At 35.6% G+C, this 19,377-nt stretch overlaps 1 protein-coding gene across 3 annotated transcripts in view; it reads left to right on the forward strand.

Annotated features, from left to right (window-relative positions):
- FGF12 (fibroblast growth factor 12) overlaps nt 1-18,579 on the forward strand; it is a 576,324-nt gene extending 557,745 nt beyond the window's left edge. For all 3 annotated transcript variants that reach the window (XM_054504271.2, XM_064581207.1, XM_054504272.2), the window contains one exon: nt 13,793-18,579. In XM_054504271.2, coding sequence (XP_054360246.1) covers nt 13,793-13,911 — 119 coding nt within the window. In that variant the 3' untranslated portion in view covers nt 13,912-18,579. The remainder of the gene's footprint in view (nt 1-13,792) is intronic.
- The last annotated feature ends 798 nt before the right edge of the window (nt 18,580-19,377 follow it).

Genomic DNA, 19,377 nt, shown 5'->3' on the forward strand with positions numbered 1-19,377 from the left:
TTTTTTTTAGAAGGAGCAGGATGAGGGGCGCCTGGGTGGCTCAGTCGTTAAGTGTCTGCCTTCGGCTCAGGTCATGATCCCACGGTCCTGGGATGGAGCCCCACATTGGGCTCCCTGCTCGGCAGGAAGTCTGCTTCTCCCTCTCCCACTCCCCCTTGCTTATGTTCCCTCTCTCACTGTGTCTCTCTGTCAAATAAATAAAATCTTAAAAAAAAAAAAAGAAGAAGGAGTAGGATGAAAAACATTCTAGCCATAACTCATTGTAAAGGAAGTTTTTGGTAATATTTTTTTTCCATAGGACAATTATAAAGCACATAACTAGAATTCACTTTCAGAAAAGAAAAAATGACAGCTTTATAAGAGGTTAACCATATTGCTGGCTAACTGGAAAGGTTGTCAGTTATCTTTAGTTTTTAAAAGAATTTTTATAAACCTGTAAACCCACCACTGTATGGTTACCAACAGAGTCCAGTACGGACTGTGGACTGTAAATGTCCCCCCTCCTTGGGGAAGGAAATTGACCATTTACAGAAGGAAAGCCAGAGAAGGTTTGTTTTGTTTTGCAAATAGCTCTGCCTTTTCCCCACTCCTGATGATGATATCCTTTTGAATGTCAGGATTCCCAAAATTAAACTCTGCCAGTCCCAGGATCTTTAAGTCCTGCACTGATTATATGACAATAATTACCCACCAGCCCCTTTCCCATCACGGTCTCACTTTCTATCCTGGGTTTAGAACACAGGTGGTGTTAATGAAGGGTTGCAAGGGCATCTATTGAGACAGATGGATGCACATGATATTTAAACCCATTACTATGTACATTTGCATGTCAACCTTTACTTACATGGGTCCCCTCCCCTGGAATTTAAGACAATGGAACAGGCTTCATGATTCCCAGTTTTGCCCTTTCAGAGCATTGTTCACACCACAGATAAGTAACTCCCCCAGATTTAAATTGTCTTGGTGGTAACCTCCCCCTTTAGCTTTAGATACAGCAGCCAAATAGTTTTTGACAAAGAACAAGATCCAGTCTCCTCCTTTTCTCCTCCCTCCTCCAAGAAGCTCATTACTCAGCTCCTGCAGGTGGTTGGGTATTCAGAATCTGGTTCCTTCCTCCTGAAAAGAATGTGTGCACTTTTCAAAGATTTGAGCTTCAAGAACTTAATCCTGGAGGGAGAAATATGTTTGTACAGTAAAAGTAGTAAATACCAATTGAGAGTCATTGCTACAGAAATATTAAACTCTAAATAAAGGAACATTTGCTAATTTCCACCAATATATTTTCCAGTGGGGAGACAAGACACACACACACACACACACGTATAAATTATCCATTTTTCCTGTTGTAACTGTTGATTTAAGCTAATAGAATCTGATTTAAGTACCAGCAGTGTAACGTAGAGCAGTGTTTACCAAACATCAGTATCCCAACCATCTGTAGTTACAAATTCTCAGGCCGGATCTCCAGAGTGGTCTGGTTTTATTGTCCAAGTGATTATTATGGCAACCAGGATCAAGACTTAGTGTTCTAAATTGAATTTGATGATTCTAGGCTCATTTTGATCAAGTCTGGCCATAGGCAATTATTTAAATTTATTCAGATTATTGTGATCAATATATTGGACTATGCCTAATCTAACATAGAGTAAATTGTCACTCTGACACCATGGAATTGAATATACTAAACATGTTACATTTTGTCATTTCCTACTGCTATTAAGATGGCTGTATTCTAGTGCTGAGTTAAATTATTATATGGAGTAAGTTAGAGCTAACACCAATTATTGCACTAAATTGACATTGAGAAAAAGTAACCTAATACAAATCAATTAATCAAATATAAATAAGTGTCTAGTCCTAATAAACATTTTGCCAATGATTTGCTAAGTAATTTTGAGAAAATAATTTACCCTCTTCAAACCTCAATAATCTCTGAAGATGAAGTTGATTATAAATGCCATCTGTTTCACAGGAATAATATGAAGATAAGACATTGAAAGAAAGTTGGATATCCCAAATCTAATAGATCAATCCAAAGCACATTTTTCATTTTCTCTTGGAAACTGGACATTGGGTTATTGGGTTATGTACCGGAGAAATGCTGTGAGGTGTGGTATTCACTAAGGGATTAGAGACAATGTAAATCGAAATTTGGAGGGAAAATAATCTCTTCAAAAACCATACAATGAGATACCAAAGAACTGAACAAATCAAGAGTCCTAATGTTTTAGAGCTCTAAATGGGAGAATAATGGCAAATTGATATTGATATTTTTATTTCAAATGACTGGAAAGAAAACTAAATGGTTTGTTTCCCAGAATCCTCTTTTGGACCCAACTGTACTGAAAGACAAAAACAGAGCAAAAAAAGTACCTATCGCTGATGCCCCTGATTGTTTTAATTATAGCAAATAGCTGCAATTCTCTCTCTCTCTCTCCATCTTTTGAGTTTTGAATCTCTGCCAGACTGTGACACCTTCTTCCCCCAAACCAGTGTAACTCATTCAAAGCAGCATTTTCCTGGCTTTGAATTTAGTCTTTAATAAAACCCTCCTACCTCTCCCTGCCACATCCTTCTTCCATATCTACCTCCCTCCTGCACACAAATATTGCTTCTGATCTCCTTCTAAATGAAGATATAGATCTTTGTGTTCACAATGTCTCTTAACTCTTTATAATAAATATTTACAGCATACCAGGTGCATTCCTTTGGCAATACATTGCTTATGACCCAGCACTTAAAATTCTTCTACAGTTCCACAGGGATTCCATGGGACATTAATTAAGGTGTGAAATTGCTTCATGTTAATTGCTCACACCCTTCCATGATCTGCGATTAAGACAATTAAATATCTTTAATGGTACATTAACTAACAGAGCAATCTAACCTTTCCACTTCTTAGAAATTACAGCGGGCCAAGGAAAATTCAATTAAATTGGTAGTAATAAAAAGATTACTCATATTTCATTCTTCTTTGATGGAAACTGATATAGGATGGGGGTTCTTTGTAGAGTGCCATTTGTGAACTTTATCAGAAATTGGAGTTACATTGCCTCCATTTGGAAAACAGAATTTGTCAGCAACAACTACATTTGCCCTCCACACAGGTTTTCCAATCTCCCTCACAGAGCAATACTGACAATCAAAGATTCACACCTAGTTCTCCCCATAATTATAAGAACACTCACTTTTTAAATGATTTGCAGGAATCTAGAAATAATATAAGTAATGATTAGTAACAACAGTATTGCTTTATATGCCATTTGTGTGGCTCGTTATTGTTAACCTGCTTTCCTCCCCAGAGTATCATTTGATAGTCACTAACACTTCGGGAATGTGCAGTTTAAGATTATCATCCCAATTTTAAACATGAGGAAACTGAGTTTAAGAGAAATTAAATAACTCACCCAGGTCCATATAGTTAGAAAGAGGTAAAACTATGACCAGAGCTGTTATCTCTATCAAAGACTGTCAGGCGATCCAATAAGCTCCTGGAGGATTGACCAATGGGTCTATAACATAGTCAATAGTGACTTGACAAGAGTAATTTCAGGAGTATAGCAGGGAATAAATCTAATTGGAATGGTTTCAAGTTATCACAGGAGGTAAAGAAAAGAAAGTAATATGAAATCACACTTTTGAGGAGTTATGCTATAAAAGAGGGATAGAGAAATGGGGAGTTAGCTGGAGAGAAACATGGTAGTTACATAGTGTGACTGCTTGTTTGTTTAAAGCTATTACAGCCTATTTATAGACTGATGGGAACAACTGGGGAGAAGAAAGATTTGGCATTACAGGAGAGATGGTTACTAAATAACACTGACCAAAGCGGGTGGGATCATACACGGAAGTGGCAAGTGGAGGACAAGATTTAGACAGGCATGGGAAGAATTCAAGCACCAGAACACATGTGAGCAGATGTAGGCAAGTGGGTCATTTTCATAGTGGAAATATGAAAACTTTCTCTTTTGTTGCTCTTTTCTAAGTGAAATACAAAGCAAGGTGGTTTACACTGATTTAAAAAAAAAGGAAGGAAGGGAAGAAAGGAGGAAAACGGAGGAGAGAGAAGAGGGAGGAGAGAAGGACAAGACAAGAAAAGAAAGAAGACAGGCCTATAACCTGAGTCTGAGGAGGGTTTGAGGAGAAAGGAGAAGGTATGGAATGGCCCCTTAGGAAGAATGGGAGAGAAAACTGGCAAGACAAATGTAGGAGCGTTCCAGGAAGTGCTGAGGACACCCATGAGGTTTGGGATGAAGGTTTCAACTTGAGACCAGTCAGCAAAGTTTTATGTAGTTTGTTTGTTTGTTTGTTTCCAGACACATTAAACTCTTTGACTATGAGCTTTGAGCAGGAACCCTAGAGTTAATCACACATGAATTTTAATGCTGATTCTGCCCTGTAGTGCCCTGCACTACTTCTAACAAACTACATTAGTTTCCTTAGTTGCAAAAAGGACCAATAAAAGGATCTTTTGGATCATTTAAAATAACCATAATGTATATAAAGTGCAGATATATAGTAAGTGCTCAATTAATATTAGCTATGATTATGAGGACACTGACTGCTTAGGAGGTGAGTACCCACTGGATGGTATGTGCACCTGGTTTATTACAGTTGTCCGATTTGTAAATAATAGCAACTTCCGGGATTCCACTTTTTTTCATACTTTTAAGAAAGGCATTATTTTGGTTTGTTTTCCAAGAGAAGTTTATAACTAAAATAAGTGTGATTATTGAATGCACAAAGTTGCAAACAGGTTTTCTGAGCTAGTATAATGGCAAAGAATACTTGCATCTTCTGACAACTACATTTGCAACAAAGGTACCAGCAAAAAGAATATAATAGAAAAATAGTAGCTGGAAGCCTGTCCTGGAAAGACCTATACCTAATCTTACAAAGAGAAGATGTGTTTTATTTTTGACAAGATTTCAATGCTTAGTGGTATATATTAGGTCTCTCTCTTTTCTAATGACACAATCTTGTATGTAATAAATAAAGCAAAAAATAAATAGAGCGAATACCATGTATTATTCTAAAGTTTGTATCTTATGGTCTTGTTAAGACCAAGTGTAGCATTTTATTTGTGATATCAGAACTGCAGGGCTTTCTACAGAAATATAGCCAGTGCATCTCAGGCGGCTGTAAAAATGACAGCCTTCTAGGCCAAGTCACATTGTGACTAGTGTCTTTCATACAGGTGTGTTCTGCTCACATTAAAGGGTTGAACTGGGGATTTCTAGTGAATGCTAGGTCTTAAAGTAATACATGATGTAGGCTATGTTATAAGAAACTTTTGTGTGTCCTTGTGTCTGCACATGAGGAAGAATATTCTCTCATCAAATCTCTCTACCTCATTTTTACTCTGAAAGCTGCAGTGAATTCGTTCTGTTCCAGTGTACTATGGATCAAGAAAAGTCAAAACATGAATAAAAGGAAACATCCAGAAGAAGAAGAGAAGCGGGGGGGTGGGTGGTGAGAAGGGGAAAAAGAGAAATAAATTGAAACAAATACCAAAATAGAGGAAAACAGAAAACTGATTTGAAGAAAGAGTACTAAAGAACCAAACAGAAATGCTTCCCTTTTCAGAACATTGTCCCTTTTACCATTTATCCAAAACCATTATGATCCCACATGTCTTAGAGGAATAATGGTATTTATATGCAAAACATTCTATGGGATAAAAAAGAGCAAGTATTTTTTTCTTTTTTCTTTCTTTCTTTCTTTCTTTCTTTCTTTCTTTTTTTTTTTTTTGTGTGTGTGTGCTTTAAAGAAGAGAGAGGGCAAGGAATGTGATCAAGAACCACCCAGAAGTGTCAGGTGAAAGAGCAGCAATGTTGTTAATCAGGCATCGTGTCATTAGGACACTGAACATTCTTGATATTTAGTTACTGAAACTTTGTTGGGAAAATAGTGTAAAGTGAAATCAGAAAGAAACACAATTGGAAATCAGTTCCATGCCAAGTGGTAGCCATTAAATCATGTCCACTGAAAATAAAATCTGTATCACAAGAGTAGTCCCCAGGGTCTCAGATGAAACATAGTGAGATTGTAACATCACAAATTGCCTAAATCCAGGAACTTGTTTCCAATTGTTAAATGGGCAGTGGCACTGAATGTGAGTTTCTGAGAAAGGTGATTGGGGAGCTGGGAGAACAAGAAATACAGGGAGTTAGACTTCTTGTTTGTTTGTTTGTTTCACTTTATTCCCAGTCTGAAAATTACTCCTCATCAACAGAACTAGAATATCAAACTGCTGTCCTAGCTGAAGTGGGACAAATGCATACAACAGAAGACATAGGAAGAAAATACTCAAGAACAAAGAGATTTTTTTTTTTAAATGTAGAGCCTCCTAGAGCAAAATAAATTCTATTCCTAATGAAATAATAGCTTATTGTATAGAAAGTGATGGTAAAGCCCCCCCCCCCCCGCCTTAAAAATCATGTACTTTGAAGTAATGCAAATTAAGAGATCAGAGGTCATTGCAATTACTAATAAGGACCTGATTATCAGGAAGAGAAAAACTTAATCTTCCATAGTATGGGGCTGATTTGAGAAGCACGATTGGGAGCTGTAAAATTTATATAACTATTTGGAGTTCAGAACCTAGGCAGTTTCCTAGGCATGCTTCTTAAATGTTTCCCACAATTGCTTAGTGTATGTTTGGAAATTAATACCAGAACTCCAAAGTCTAGTACTAGTAGCTGTATAAAATTATGATTAATTTTCACTGTAAAGTATATGGATGCTCATATATGGGATTAGTAATTCTTGATTTATCATTTGTTGTTTGTTTAGTCTTCTTCAGTGCTACATTAAGCTCCCCACAAAACAAAACGATAACTCTTCTCAACATGTTAGTTAGCTTGACCAAGCGAACCCCACCTTTCAGTTGTAGTCAAAATTATGGTACTTGGAGTATATCAGATATTGTATATATTAGAAAAGCAGCAGATTTCACACATAATGGTGCCTCAGCTAGGTCTGTGTCTAAGAAATTACAATTGTGTTTGCAAAATTTCAGAACTCATGAAAGTTTCAGATGCTGCCAACCATTTGTTACAGGATCCATGCTGTGAGATTTAGTTTGACTGATTCTTCCTACTAATCTGACTGGCTATATTCATGTCATGCAAACATAGTTAGACATTTTTCTAGATAACGAGATTGAATAAATAGATTTTCCCTATACACTAATGCACTTGATGAACATACTTTTTAACTCTTCGTTCCCTATCAAATTGAGGCTGATAGACATCAGGATCATGGTTGAAAACATCCAGCTTGGAACTCTGGAGGTCTGACACGAGTTAGCCCTGCCGGGCTTATTCTTCCCTATTTCTCTATTTTACCCCATTCTTCAACCAGTCCCTGTATTTCTTATATAACTTGCACTTCATTTCTTCACTCTTTTTCAGTAGCCTATCTATCTGTCTAAATCCTCTGCCTCCTTCAAGGCTAAATCAGCATCAAAGAACTGTTGTTCTGTACTCATTTCCATTCATGTCTCTACTCTTGCTCTGAACACCCTGTGATTTGTGTGCACGTCTGTGCTCTCCTTCTTAGCCTTGAGCTCTGTGAGGGCAGGAATCAAGTGGTCATCTCTCACAGTTGCTATGGAATCTAGCAGAGTGCCTGGAATAAATTAAATGTGCACCTTTTTATAGAATCAATGACCAAATCAATGCTTGTACCAATTCAGCTTTGGATATTAGTTCACAAAAGAGTAATTGAAATTGGAGGAGAGAAAAGAACATGAAAAGTTCAATTTAGGATGAAAGTGATGCAACATTAGTTAAGCCAAGTCAAAAGGGCCAATAAATGTTTTGTGAACCAGTTCCATCCTACCAAAGGTATCCAAGATACTCTACATCTCCCTAGTCTATATATGAGCATCAGGACCAGTCAGGTCAGAAAATTTTCTCCACTGTCCTCCCATCGTTCAGTAATTTATAGCTTTAGCTCTCCAGTCAGGACACTTCTCTTCCAGACAGCAACAAACTCTTCTAAGATGAACTGTCTAATAGAAATATCATATGAGCTACATATGTAATTTAAATTGTTCTGGTAGTCACATTTAAAAAATAAAAGCAAACATGACATAAATTTTATTTTTATTTTTTTTTTTTACATTTCATTTATTTATTTGACAGAGAGAGAGAGACAGCGAGAGAGGGAGCACAAGCAGGGGGAGTGGGAGAGGGAGAAGCAGGCCCCCCGCCGAACAGGGAGCCCGACGCGGGGCCCGATCCCAGGACCCAGGGATCAGGACCCGAGCAGAAGGCAGACGGTTAACGACTGAGCCACCCAGGCGCCCCATGACATAAATTTTAATAATCTTTACAGCCCAATATATCCAAAACATTATCTATTTAATATGTAACCAGTCAATACATTACTTATGAGATATTTAGTGTTTTATAATTACAGCACATCTGAAATAGGACCGAGCACATTTTAAGTGCTCTGTGATCACATAGGCAAAATGGATATTATATTAGGCAGTGCATTCCTAGGATATTCTCATCAGATTTTCCTATCCTCTTACCAACTCCATACCCCCTCAGTTATATCTCAATTCTCTCCATCTTACTATAGTACTAAGACTAATATTTTTTACTATTAGGGAATTGTTGGCTCTTCCCATGCAAATAAGACATTGCAGGCTTTAATAATCATTTCTTTGTTTGCAGCTTACACTCAGTATTTGTGTGTCTGTGATATTTTTTTAAAAAGTATAATTATTAATTATGCTGTGTAAAATATACACAACATAAAATTTAACATTTTAACCATTGTAAGTGTACATTTCAGTGCCATTAAGCACATTCACATTGTACTTGTACACATTGTACCATTCTCCCTTCCCCCAGTCCCGGGCAACCACTGTTCTGCTTTCTGTATCTATGAATTTGACTACTTTAGGTATTCCACATAAATGGAATCGTACAATATTTGTACTTTTCTGTCTAGCTTATTTCACTTAGCCTCATGTCCTCAAGGTTCATTCATGCTTGTGTCAGAAGTTCCTTACTTTTTTAAGGCTGAACAATATTGCATTATATTATATACCACATTTTGTTTATCATTCATCTCTTGAAAGACATTTTGGCCACCCCCACATTTTGACTATTGTAAATAATGCTGCTCTGAACATGGGTGTACAAATATCTGTTCACATCCCTGCTTTCATTTATTCTGGGTATATATCTAGAGGTGGAATTTCTGGATCATATAATAATTCTGTTTAATTTTTTGAGGAATCCCCGTATCATTTTCCACAGTGGCCATATATTTTATGTCTCCACCAGCAACTACGATGTTTTCAATTTCTCCACACACTCTCCATCACTTGTTACTTTGTTTTTGTTTTTTTGTTTTCCTTTTTAAAAATAGCCATCCTGCATTTGTTTTTATTACCATTTTTCGGATGACATTAGGAATATTTAGTAGCGGTAAGGCCAACTTGGATCTCAATTAATAGATCTAATTTAAACATTGTTATAAGACAATCATTTGTTCCATTTGTTGATGAATTGCTCTTCTGCTTTTTTTTTTTTTTAAGATTTTATTTATTTGACAGAGACACAGCGAGAGAAGGAACATAAGCAGGGGGAGTGGGAGAGGGAGAAGCAGGCCTCCCACAGAGAAGGGGGCGCAGAGAAGGGGGCCCGATGGGGCCTCGATCCCAGGACCCTGGGATCATGACCTGAGCCGAAGGCAGACGCTTAACGACTGAGCCACCCAGGCGCCCCTGCTCTTCTGCTTTTATTAACAACTCTTGACTAGGATTTTTAAGCCTTACATTCTCATCCTGGCTCTGCCGTTACTCACCATCTGACTTCAGGGAAGTTGCTTAGTTTCTTTTATATTTAAAACATTCGGATAAGAATTTCTCACTTTATTCACAAGGTTATTATAATTATCAAATGAGGTAGTCAATTTAAAATGGATTTGAGGGGCCCCTGGGTGGCTCAATTGGTTGAGCGTCTGCCTTCGGCTCAGGTCATGATCCCAGGGTCCTGGGATCCAGCCCCGCCACGTTGGGCTCCCAGCTCAGCGGGGAATCTGCCTCTCTCTCTCTCTTGGCCCTCCCTCCCCACTTGTGCTCTCCCTCTCTCAAATAAATAAATAAAATCTTAAAAAAAATGTCTTTGAAAACTCTGAAACAATAGATTTATTTAAGGGATCAAAAGTTTATTTATGGGATTACCATTGTGGTTATTTGTACATCAAAGTGATTGGGTTTTACATTTTGGACATACAATGCACTTTGTAGAACATTTATACCTTCTGTTTTCTTCTTGTATTTTGTGTCATCACTTTATTGTGTATCATTTAGAACAGCACAGGTACGGAGTATTAATACAACTATCAAAGGAAGTTATATTATGGAAGAGAAATGTTTTGTCCTTTCTTTGATTTCTAATTGTATATGCTCTTTAATTACTTTTTCATTTTAAAATTTGATTGATATTTTTACCCCTTGATTTGTCAGCTTGAGTTTAGGCAGTAATACTGACATCCTAGAGCTTATAAAAAATGAAAATTAAAGCCCAAGAAATCAATCTGTTTGTTTGACAAAGTTTTTGCTCTTTGTTAATATTTGGATGCAATTCCTAGATTGACTGAAGTTTGCTTTCTTTAAAGAAACAGTTCTTTCTGTTAACAGAAATACAGAAATTCAAATACTTGATTTATTGGGGGGGTTAGTGAACTAGGAAACCTATTTATTACTCTTCATTTTCCAACTAAGATATATGAACTATTCTTTTCAAAACCTGGAATTTTATTACTCCATTTAATGGAAATATCTGAGAGTTAGTAATTGAGTAGTCCTAGAGGAGAGCAAATTGTACACTCTGCTAGGGTACTAATGAGTTTTGTTCTTTTTGAAACACTGAAAATGTTCAGATGCCAATTTAAAAACCTCCTTTAGGTATTTGATATCAGGATGGAGATCAGGGTTAAGTTATTGGAAAAGTTACCTGCGGCGGTAATTATAATGGCAACATTTTGCATTGTCACAACTGAAGTATTTTATGTATGAGTGAGAAATAGCAAAAAAAAAAAAAGTTAAAAGCAAATGCCCTGGGAAGAATCTATGACATAAGGAAACTAAAAAATAAGTAGTAAAATAAGAAATTCAACTATAAAATTTAAAAATATATATATTCTTTAATTTAAATTGGAAAGTAACATCCTGCAAGTATCTCTAAGTTGGAGTTTAAGAAATTTGCAGGTCAAAATCTATTATATATACACATATACTTAAGATTTTATTTATTTATTTATTCAGAGAGAGAGCACACATGAGCTGGGGGAGGGGCAGAGGGAGAAGGGAGAGAGAATCTCAAGCAGACTCTTACCTCTCAGCTGGGAGCCCAATGTGGGGCTCGATACCAAGACCCTGAGATCATGACTTGAGCTGAAATCAAGAGTCAAATGCTTAACCAATTGAGCCACCCAGGAGTCGCCTCATATATATATATAAAATTTTTTTAAGATTATTTTTGTCATTCTTTGAGACTCTGATATAGCAGTTTGTAGTCAGGCCTAGGGATGTATTGGTTTTCACAGCTGACTAGGTGGCAGAGTAGGGAAAACTGTTTTATGGTATCACATGAATAACTTTCTAATAGAATCACTTCATTACTTCTGAGTTCCCTTGTGCACTTACCAGTTATAAATAAATAGCTATATTTTACACATACAAATGTATGGTTTAATTTTGTTGATTTTGACACTTTGCCCATAACAGAAATATAGGTAAGAGACATTAGACTTGAGAAATTTCAAGATTTCCTAGGATCTTCCATAAGCATTCTCTGTCGAAAGCAGAAACTTAAATTATCTACTGGCATCATCTGAAAATTACAACATCAATTCTTTCTGAACTCATTTCCTCTGTACAACTTTGCTACTGAGGCCAAAGGTCTTTTGAGATATGGGAGGAGCCATTTAGTGCAATAATTGAAATACTTTAAGATTTCATTTAAAATATATATGTAAAAGATGAAATAAAATAAAAATAAATAAATATGTGTAATAATTTTGCACAGTATACTTAGCAACCATAGTTTGTATATATATTTTGTACTACCCAAAGTGTGGTTCCATTTGCCAAGATCAGCAAGATCTTACTAAAAATGTAGAATCTCAACTCCACAAAAAACTTCTGTATTAGAATCTGCATTTTAACAATATCCCTGCATGATTCGAAAGCACATTAACATTTAAGAAGCTCTACCACTGAGATGTTGGGGAAAAAAAACCTGCCTCCTCATCACTGAACTAATCTAAAGATAATATTTCTTGTATCTTAACTTTCTTAATCTAGTTTTGAATTTAGAATACCTTTAGCCCCCCCAAATTATCACTTTTTTCTCTGCAATCCGTTATTCAAAATTCTCATGAAGAGATCAACTCCTTCATTTTCTTTTTTTTTTTAAGATTTTATTTATTTATTTGACAGAGAGAGAGATAGCGAGAGCAGGAACATAAGCAGGGGGAGTGGGAGAGGGAGAAGCAGGCTTCCCGCCGAGCAGGGAGCCCGATGCGGGAGTCGATCCCAGGACCCTGGGATCATGACCTGAGCCGAAGGCAGACGCTTAACGACTGAGCCACCCAGGCGCCCTTCTTCATTTTCTTAAACATCTTTGAATGCTTACTATCTGCCAGACATTTAATCCTCATAAAAATTTAGTTTTTTAGCTATGAGAGTGTGTCCAGTTTGACAGAGTTAGTGAGTGGCTGAGTGAGGATGTCAACCCAGGCAGTGTGGCTCCCAAGTTGGTGCTCTTAACCACCACATGACATCTATTTGGTCATAGCCATGCTCAGGTTTCCTGCACCAGGCAAAGCCCAAGTGAGGAAGCTATTTGATTAGAAATAGCATTCAGATTACTAAAGCACTGCAGTGATGGTTCAATAGATGGAGGTACTTAACTATTTTTTCCTAAATCAAGGATAAAAATAATTCCTGATATTTAAGTGAAATATTTCATATGCTTGTACACATTTATTTCACAGCAGTATAAGGAATGAAGATCCTATCTTACAAGAATAACTATGAATTGAAAAATATTATTCTTTCTGTGCAGTAATCTAGCAATAGCTGTGATAATTCACAGATGACTGAGCTTTAGAGCCAGACAAAACAATAGAGGAGAGAGGAGCTGTTTTATATAGATGTGAAATAAAATCTCACAGTTGCATATGCAAACATGGAACAATCAGGAAAATGGCATTTTGTTTGTTTGTTTTCCTCTGTCCTCCCTCCTATTATCATTTCTTATGTAGGATGCCCTGAAAATTGGTGGTAAATATTTCAATTTGATATAACAATGTCATATTACTTGTAGTAGGGTAAAGATTAGGAGCATGTAATTAAGGATTTTTTTTTTCCTTTGCAAACTAGGTTGCAGACCAAGGACTTAAAAAAGTATCTATTTCTATCCTTTTAATCGTATATTCACAATGTCTCCTCGAACTCTAGATGAAAATCCTATTATATAGTTTAGCAGACAGGTAAGACTCAAGCCTTATCTGTAAGAGAACAGAAACCACTCTATGTCTGCAGTTCAAGAAGACTTAAAAGGTTATGACTGATAGAACTGGAAGAGGACCATTTGTATCCACTAAATATGTTATCAAGTTAAAACTCATTTTTACACTGGGGAGAAGAGCTAGTGATGAGAGTGAAGAATATTGTAAAATCAAATTTGAGATGTTTATTGAAGCCAAATTGATGTCTACAATTATAATAAGTAATTGATGTAATTTTGCTTTTCAGTGTGTATGTACAGAGAGCCATCACTTCATGAAATTGGAGAAAAACAAGGGCGTTCAAGGAAAAGTTCTGGAACACCAACCATGAATGGAGGCAAAGTCGTGAATCAAGATTCAACATAGCTGAGAACTCTTCCCTTTGTCTCTCTCTCATCCCTTCCCTTTCTTCCATCCCCTTTACCCATCTCCTTCCAATAAATCCACCCAAGGAGAGGAAAACAAAATGGCAACCCAGGACCTAGTGACTAAGATTCTGCACTCAAAAATCTTCCTTTGTGTAGGATAAAGAAATTGAACCAAAGCTTGCCTGTTGCAATGTGGTAGAAAGTGCACATGTACAAATACTAGCACACATAAAATCAAAGGAAAAAAATAAATCAAGACACCACAACATTGTGCTGTTATTAATAGAAGGCTAATTACAATGAAGACATAACTATGATGAATTTGAAATAAAGTTATTATCTTAAAGACAAGGGTTTTGGAGAATTGAACTTGCCAATCAATGTAATACCCTGAGTAACTTAAACTTTGGATAATGCTGTGATGTGCTTTGTGTTGAATTTGAATTTTATTTGGGCATCTGGAATTGACACATAATTACATCCTATTTCCAGGATTTTTTTTTTTACCATGATACCGAACATGTACAAATTATAGATTGTTCTAATGCCCATATGGTATAAGCCAGGAATTGTTTAAAAGTTTAAAGTTTGATTCTTGAATTTGTTACGTACAATTATTTTATGCAAAAGATAGACTTTTGTTGAATTTAATGGTTTTAACGGATTAATGGAATAATAGGATTCCTTCATAAAAAGAGTTTCAGATTAACCTAGTATATTATCATATTTTTTTCATCAAAGGAATTAATCCAGGATCTCATTTTTTTAGTTATTTAGGGAAAAAAATGTGTTCTAAGGCTGCGTTTACTTATGGGAATTCTGTGTCATTGCCATGCCCGGGCAGTGATGAATAAGATATATGCTCTTATCATTTGGCCTGATTTTTCACATTGGGCACAGCTTTGAGAATATAGGTGCATGTCTAGCTGTGTTAGAGAATTTTGTACCATCTCTTGCAGCAGGAAAGAAAGAAAAGGGTTTCACACAAGGAAATAAATCCTAGGGCTCAAAGCAAATCGTATTTGCCTTTGTACCTTACCAGAGTTCTATGTATGTAGCATTTTCCAAACTTCAGGAAGAAATTGGGAGGCATGGCTGTGAAATTCCTGACTTACTATCTCATGAAGCCAGTGGCTTGCTTGTTGCTATATATCGTTGTTAATAAGTCAAGTTGACAATAACTCTGTCTCCTAGAACACAGAAGGGAACTTGATACACTGAATTTTCAAGGGGCATAGAGAAACGATACAGAATTAACAGCTGTGGTTCCTATGGTTCCAATGCACAGGCTTGTGTGAGCTTAATGTAGTTAAAAAAAAGTAGAAGAACTCAGTGTAAGGACTAGGCAAATGCATAGTTAGGAATATTCAAGTATTAGAAAAATATTAGGGAAGAAATGAACGTTGTACAATTGCCTTGGGGAAAAAAATAGATCTACTTCGTCCTACAAATCAGGAATGGTATAGAGACATCCAAATTAAAACAAAACAGAATGTTAAAAAAATGTATGCAGAACTATGGATATTATCAATGAGAAGACTTAGCATGTTACTTCTCCTATAGCTCTACTGTCCAGCATGTATTGTTCCAAATATGACTCCCTAAAATATATACACTTTGCAGAAGCTCTAGGCCTTCACTTAAATGACCTTGCCATTGGTTGCTGTATTCTTTCAAAGTCAATGTAGTTCCCCTCACTCTACACAATCATTATTCTTTAATAGTGGTTTGTGTCCTTCACCAAGTATTCTATTTACGTTATCAGGAGGTTAGCAGAAAATGAAATGGAGGAATTTGCCTTATCGGTTGTAAAGAATAAAAGTTAGGCATCTAGGCAAGGATTTTGAACACACATTTGCAAAAGTTATTTGTTTAACCAAAATATTTTGAAAGTAACAAATAAAGACATTTAAATTAAAAGAAAAAAAAAGAATGTTCTCTTCTAGGAAAAAAATACCCTTGTAAAAAAAATTACCAATCTGGTTGTATTTCTCCTTGTCACTCTTGATTCAGCTTGATTTTAAACACACCTGTCACTTCTAGGAACAAACAAATCTCATGCACAAAGCCTCGTTTTCTTTGAGAAAATAAAAAGAAAAAGGCTTCTACAAAATGGGTCACAGGCTCATTTAGCATGAAATGACTTGAGATTTTATGGTGACACACACACCCCCCCCCACACACAAATTCATCAGTAACACAATTGACAATTTCACAAAGTGTTATTAATTACACTAATGATTTCATGACAATATATATAATCTGGTTCAATATTATGAAAAATGTGATAGAGATATAAACTCCCAACACAATTTTCCCCTCAATTGTCAATGGCTGTCCATCATTTATCACCGAGACTCCTATTTGTCTTCTTCCTGATAGCAATTAAGAAACAGAAGTCTAACCACCCAATTTCTCTATTGTTTTTTTTTCATATCATTGAAGCAAATGTTGACTACAGTAAAATGTTTAGAAATTAGCTTTGCCTTATTTAAATTAATTTTGAAGAATAAATTGGAAACCTCCTATCTTTTACATATTAACCTGACAAAAACTGTAGTTTAGAGCGTAGGGTGAACATTTGCTTAACTGCTGCTTACTTTTTAAGTACATAAAACCTTTAATAGAAAAAGTCAGTTTTCACTGCCTAGGTTTTCAAACAATTACCAAATATAAACATATAGTTATTCTATTTCCTCCAAAAATATGAGCCAGTTTAAATAGTTTTTCAGGTTTCTTCCGAGTGAAAGAATTCTTTGATTTTTGTCATTCCAATTTCTGGGTCTCAATTCATCCATATCCTATGTTCCCATAAATAAAATAAGCTCTTTTTTTAATGCATTGGGATATTCTCAGGAAAAATACAACTTTTAGTAAAGCTTTGTAATTGACTATGTACATATAAGTTAAGATGTGTTTATTCTAAGAGTCCTTATTGTAACATGTTTCAAAATCAATGGGCTTAAGAATGAAAACAAAACTTTTGAGAATCTCAAAATAGTTTTTTGGTCAATATACTTCACTTGATTTTTAAGCTAGATGTTTGAGGTATAGAAACAAAATGGTGCTGAAGTTCCATTTGCTAATTTAGAGCCTTTTGTGCTTCAGGAAACTGGAGGACAGCCAGCCAACCTGTTCTTGATTACAGTAATAGTTTGGGTTTTGAATTTTACATATGAATTTCATAGCACATTTTTAGCCGCTATGGATTGGCACAATAAAAATACATCAATTTGATGTAAATTGTGATGCTTTATGGGCCTCATTTTAATCCAGATAGCTTTTTAGAAGAATTCTTCAATTTAGGAAAATGACACAGCTGTAGATAGGTATTATATCTATGGATGGTGGTCCTATGGTGCCACTAGCAAGAGATGAGAGTATTAAGGGCAAAGTAAAGGATGAAGAATGGCTTATTGTGTATTGCAAAGTTTGAAGGTCCTAATTTGAGACCACTGATTTCTTGGTGAAGAAGCATGACTACATCAACAGTAATTTTTTTAAACACAGACCCAGAAATAGCAAATCTACTATCCTCATGGCTTAGTCTACAAGGTCTTGCTCTGAGAAGGTTTTTCCATGATGTTACTTAATTTCGTCTGCACAAGGTGAGACACACACAAACATCAAAATTCCCTGCTCATTTTAATAGCATAAAAGGCTGAGATTCTCTGTCATAAAATTGTAAATAGCATTTTTTAAATCAGAATCACATTTAAAACAGTGGATTGTTCTACAAATATATATGTGTATATATACATACGCTTCTGAAATAAGGATATATAGACTTTTTATTTGACTTGTGTTCTTTAGTCATAGCTAATCAAAAAATAAAGAGATTTGAATGCAAAACTTTATATACAAATGTATATTTCTAATGGTAATATAAATTGCCACTTTATAATAAAAAAAGGAACTGGTAGAAATAATAATCAAAGCACATGCTCCTTCAGAACTTCAGTGATTCTGAATTCCCTCTTTAACATAGAAGCGAGGGATTTTTTAATTTATTTTTAAAAAGTTATCTTAAAAAGCTATACTTCCTGACATAGATTCCATGAAAAGTCATTTCAGATTGAAAAGTTATGGTTGAGGGCAGGAAAAAGATGTTAAATGCAGATCTTTATTTTTTAGGATTTTTCCTTGGAGCCCAAGTTAAAAATTCAATATTTAAAATCTAAATTACATGAAAACTGCTAATGTTCAGAGATGATATATTAGGCTTCAGTAACAGAAGCAAAAATATATCTAACAGTACAATAGCTTTAAAATAATGTCCCCATAAACATTGCATCATTAGATGTTCTATTAGTTGGAAAGAATGAGTTGATGTTTCTTTGTCTTTGCTCCAAGCACAACTTGAAGACACTGGCATTCATTTTACTTAAACTTCTTCAAAAGTCCAAAATATATTCCCATGAATATAATTGGTATTAGCTCCATTACAAGGTTAAATGTTACAATTTGAAGAAATTATTGACACTGAAATGTTTAATAAACATGTTGTATGAGAAACTGAACAAATTAATGTTTCATTTTTGCATTGAAGCACAGACTATTCAAATCATTATTTTTTGAGATCAGATTTGTAAAATGTTTATACATCACAATCTTCCTGAAGCAAAAAGCAATTAAAATCTTGAGATGCTCATGCATGTAGACGAAATACTTGCACTTCTTTGTTTTTTAGCATTAAACTTCTCTGGGAAGTCTCTCTCGTTTTTAAAAATGTGTTTATCCTATAATGTGTCAGTGAAAAAGTGCTGTGTCTTATAAAAGAAGATCAAAATTAGATTCACAGAAGGGGAATAAGTCAGAATTTTTATTGAACATCATAGCCAAAAGTAAAAATTATTTGCTAAATATGAAGAACCTAGTGGTCAACCTAATGTCTTTTTGAGGATTAAGAACTAGAGCACATTCATTTCTTCATTGATTCATAATGTACTAATTAGAGATGTGGTTGAGTTTAGGGTTTGTAAACTAAATTTTAGTCTCAAAAAAAATCTAAGAAAGGCAGACAAATAAATAAGGTAATACCGGAAAGTAAATGTTACAATAAGCTTTTCCATGCAACTGACAATGCAGCGATGAAGCCTAACGGGAAAACAGGGCTTGAAAAGAGAGTATTTACTGAGCAATAAAAGAGAGATGACAAGGAGCCCTTCAAGGAGAGGAAATGGTTTGAAGACAAGTTATGGAGACATGAAAGTCACACTTTACTTGGGAAATACTTATGAATGAAAGGTGGAAAGAGTGTTCAGATGAAGAGATGGGGGGTGGGGAACTGAGTTGATACCAATAAAAATGAAAAGTCAAAGTTTTGTCAAGGCAGATTTTGGATTTGTTTGAGCCTCTGTATCTGTTACGATGCTTCTGGTTGCTCCGAACAGAATCCCCAAACCACACTGGCACTTCTCCGGGTTCACACATCACCAGTGAGGCTTAATTTGTCTGCAGTTCT

The sequence above is a fragment of the Mirounga angustirostris genome, unplaced genomic scaffold, assembly GCF_029215605.1.
Source record: "Mirounga angustirostris isolate CCGP_5_RB_7025 unplaced genomic scaffold, mMirAng1.0.hap1 SCAF_1, whole genome shotgun sequence".
Lineage (NCBI taxonomy): Eukaryota > Metazoa > Chordata > Mammalia > Carnivora > Phocidae > Mirounga > Mirounga angustirostris.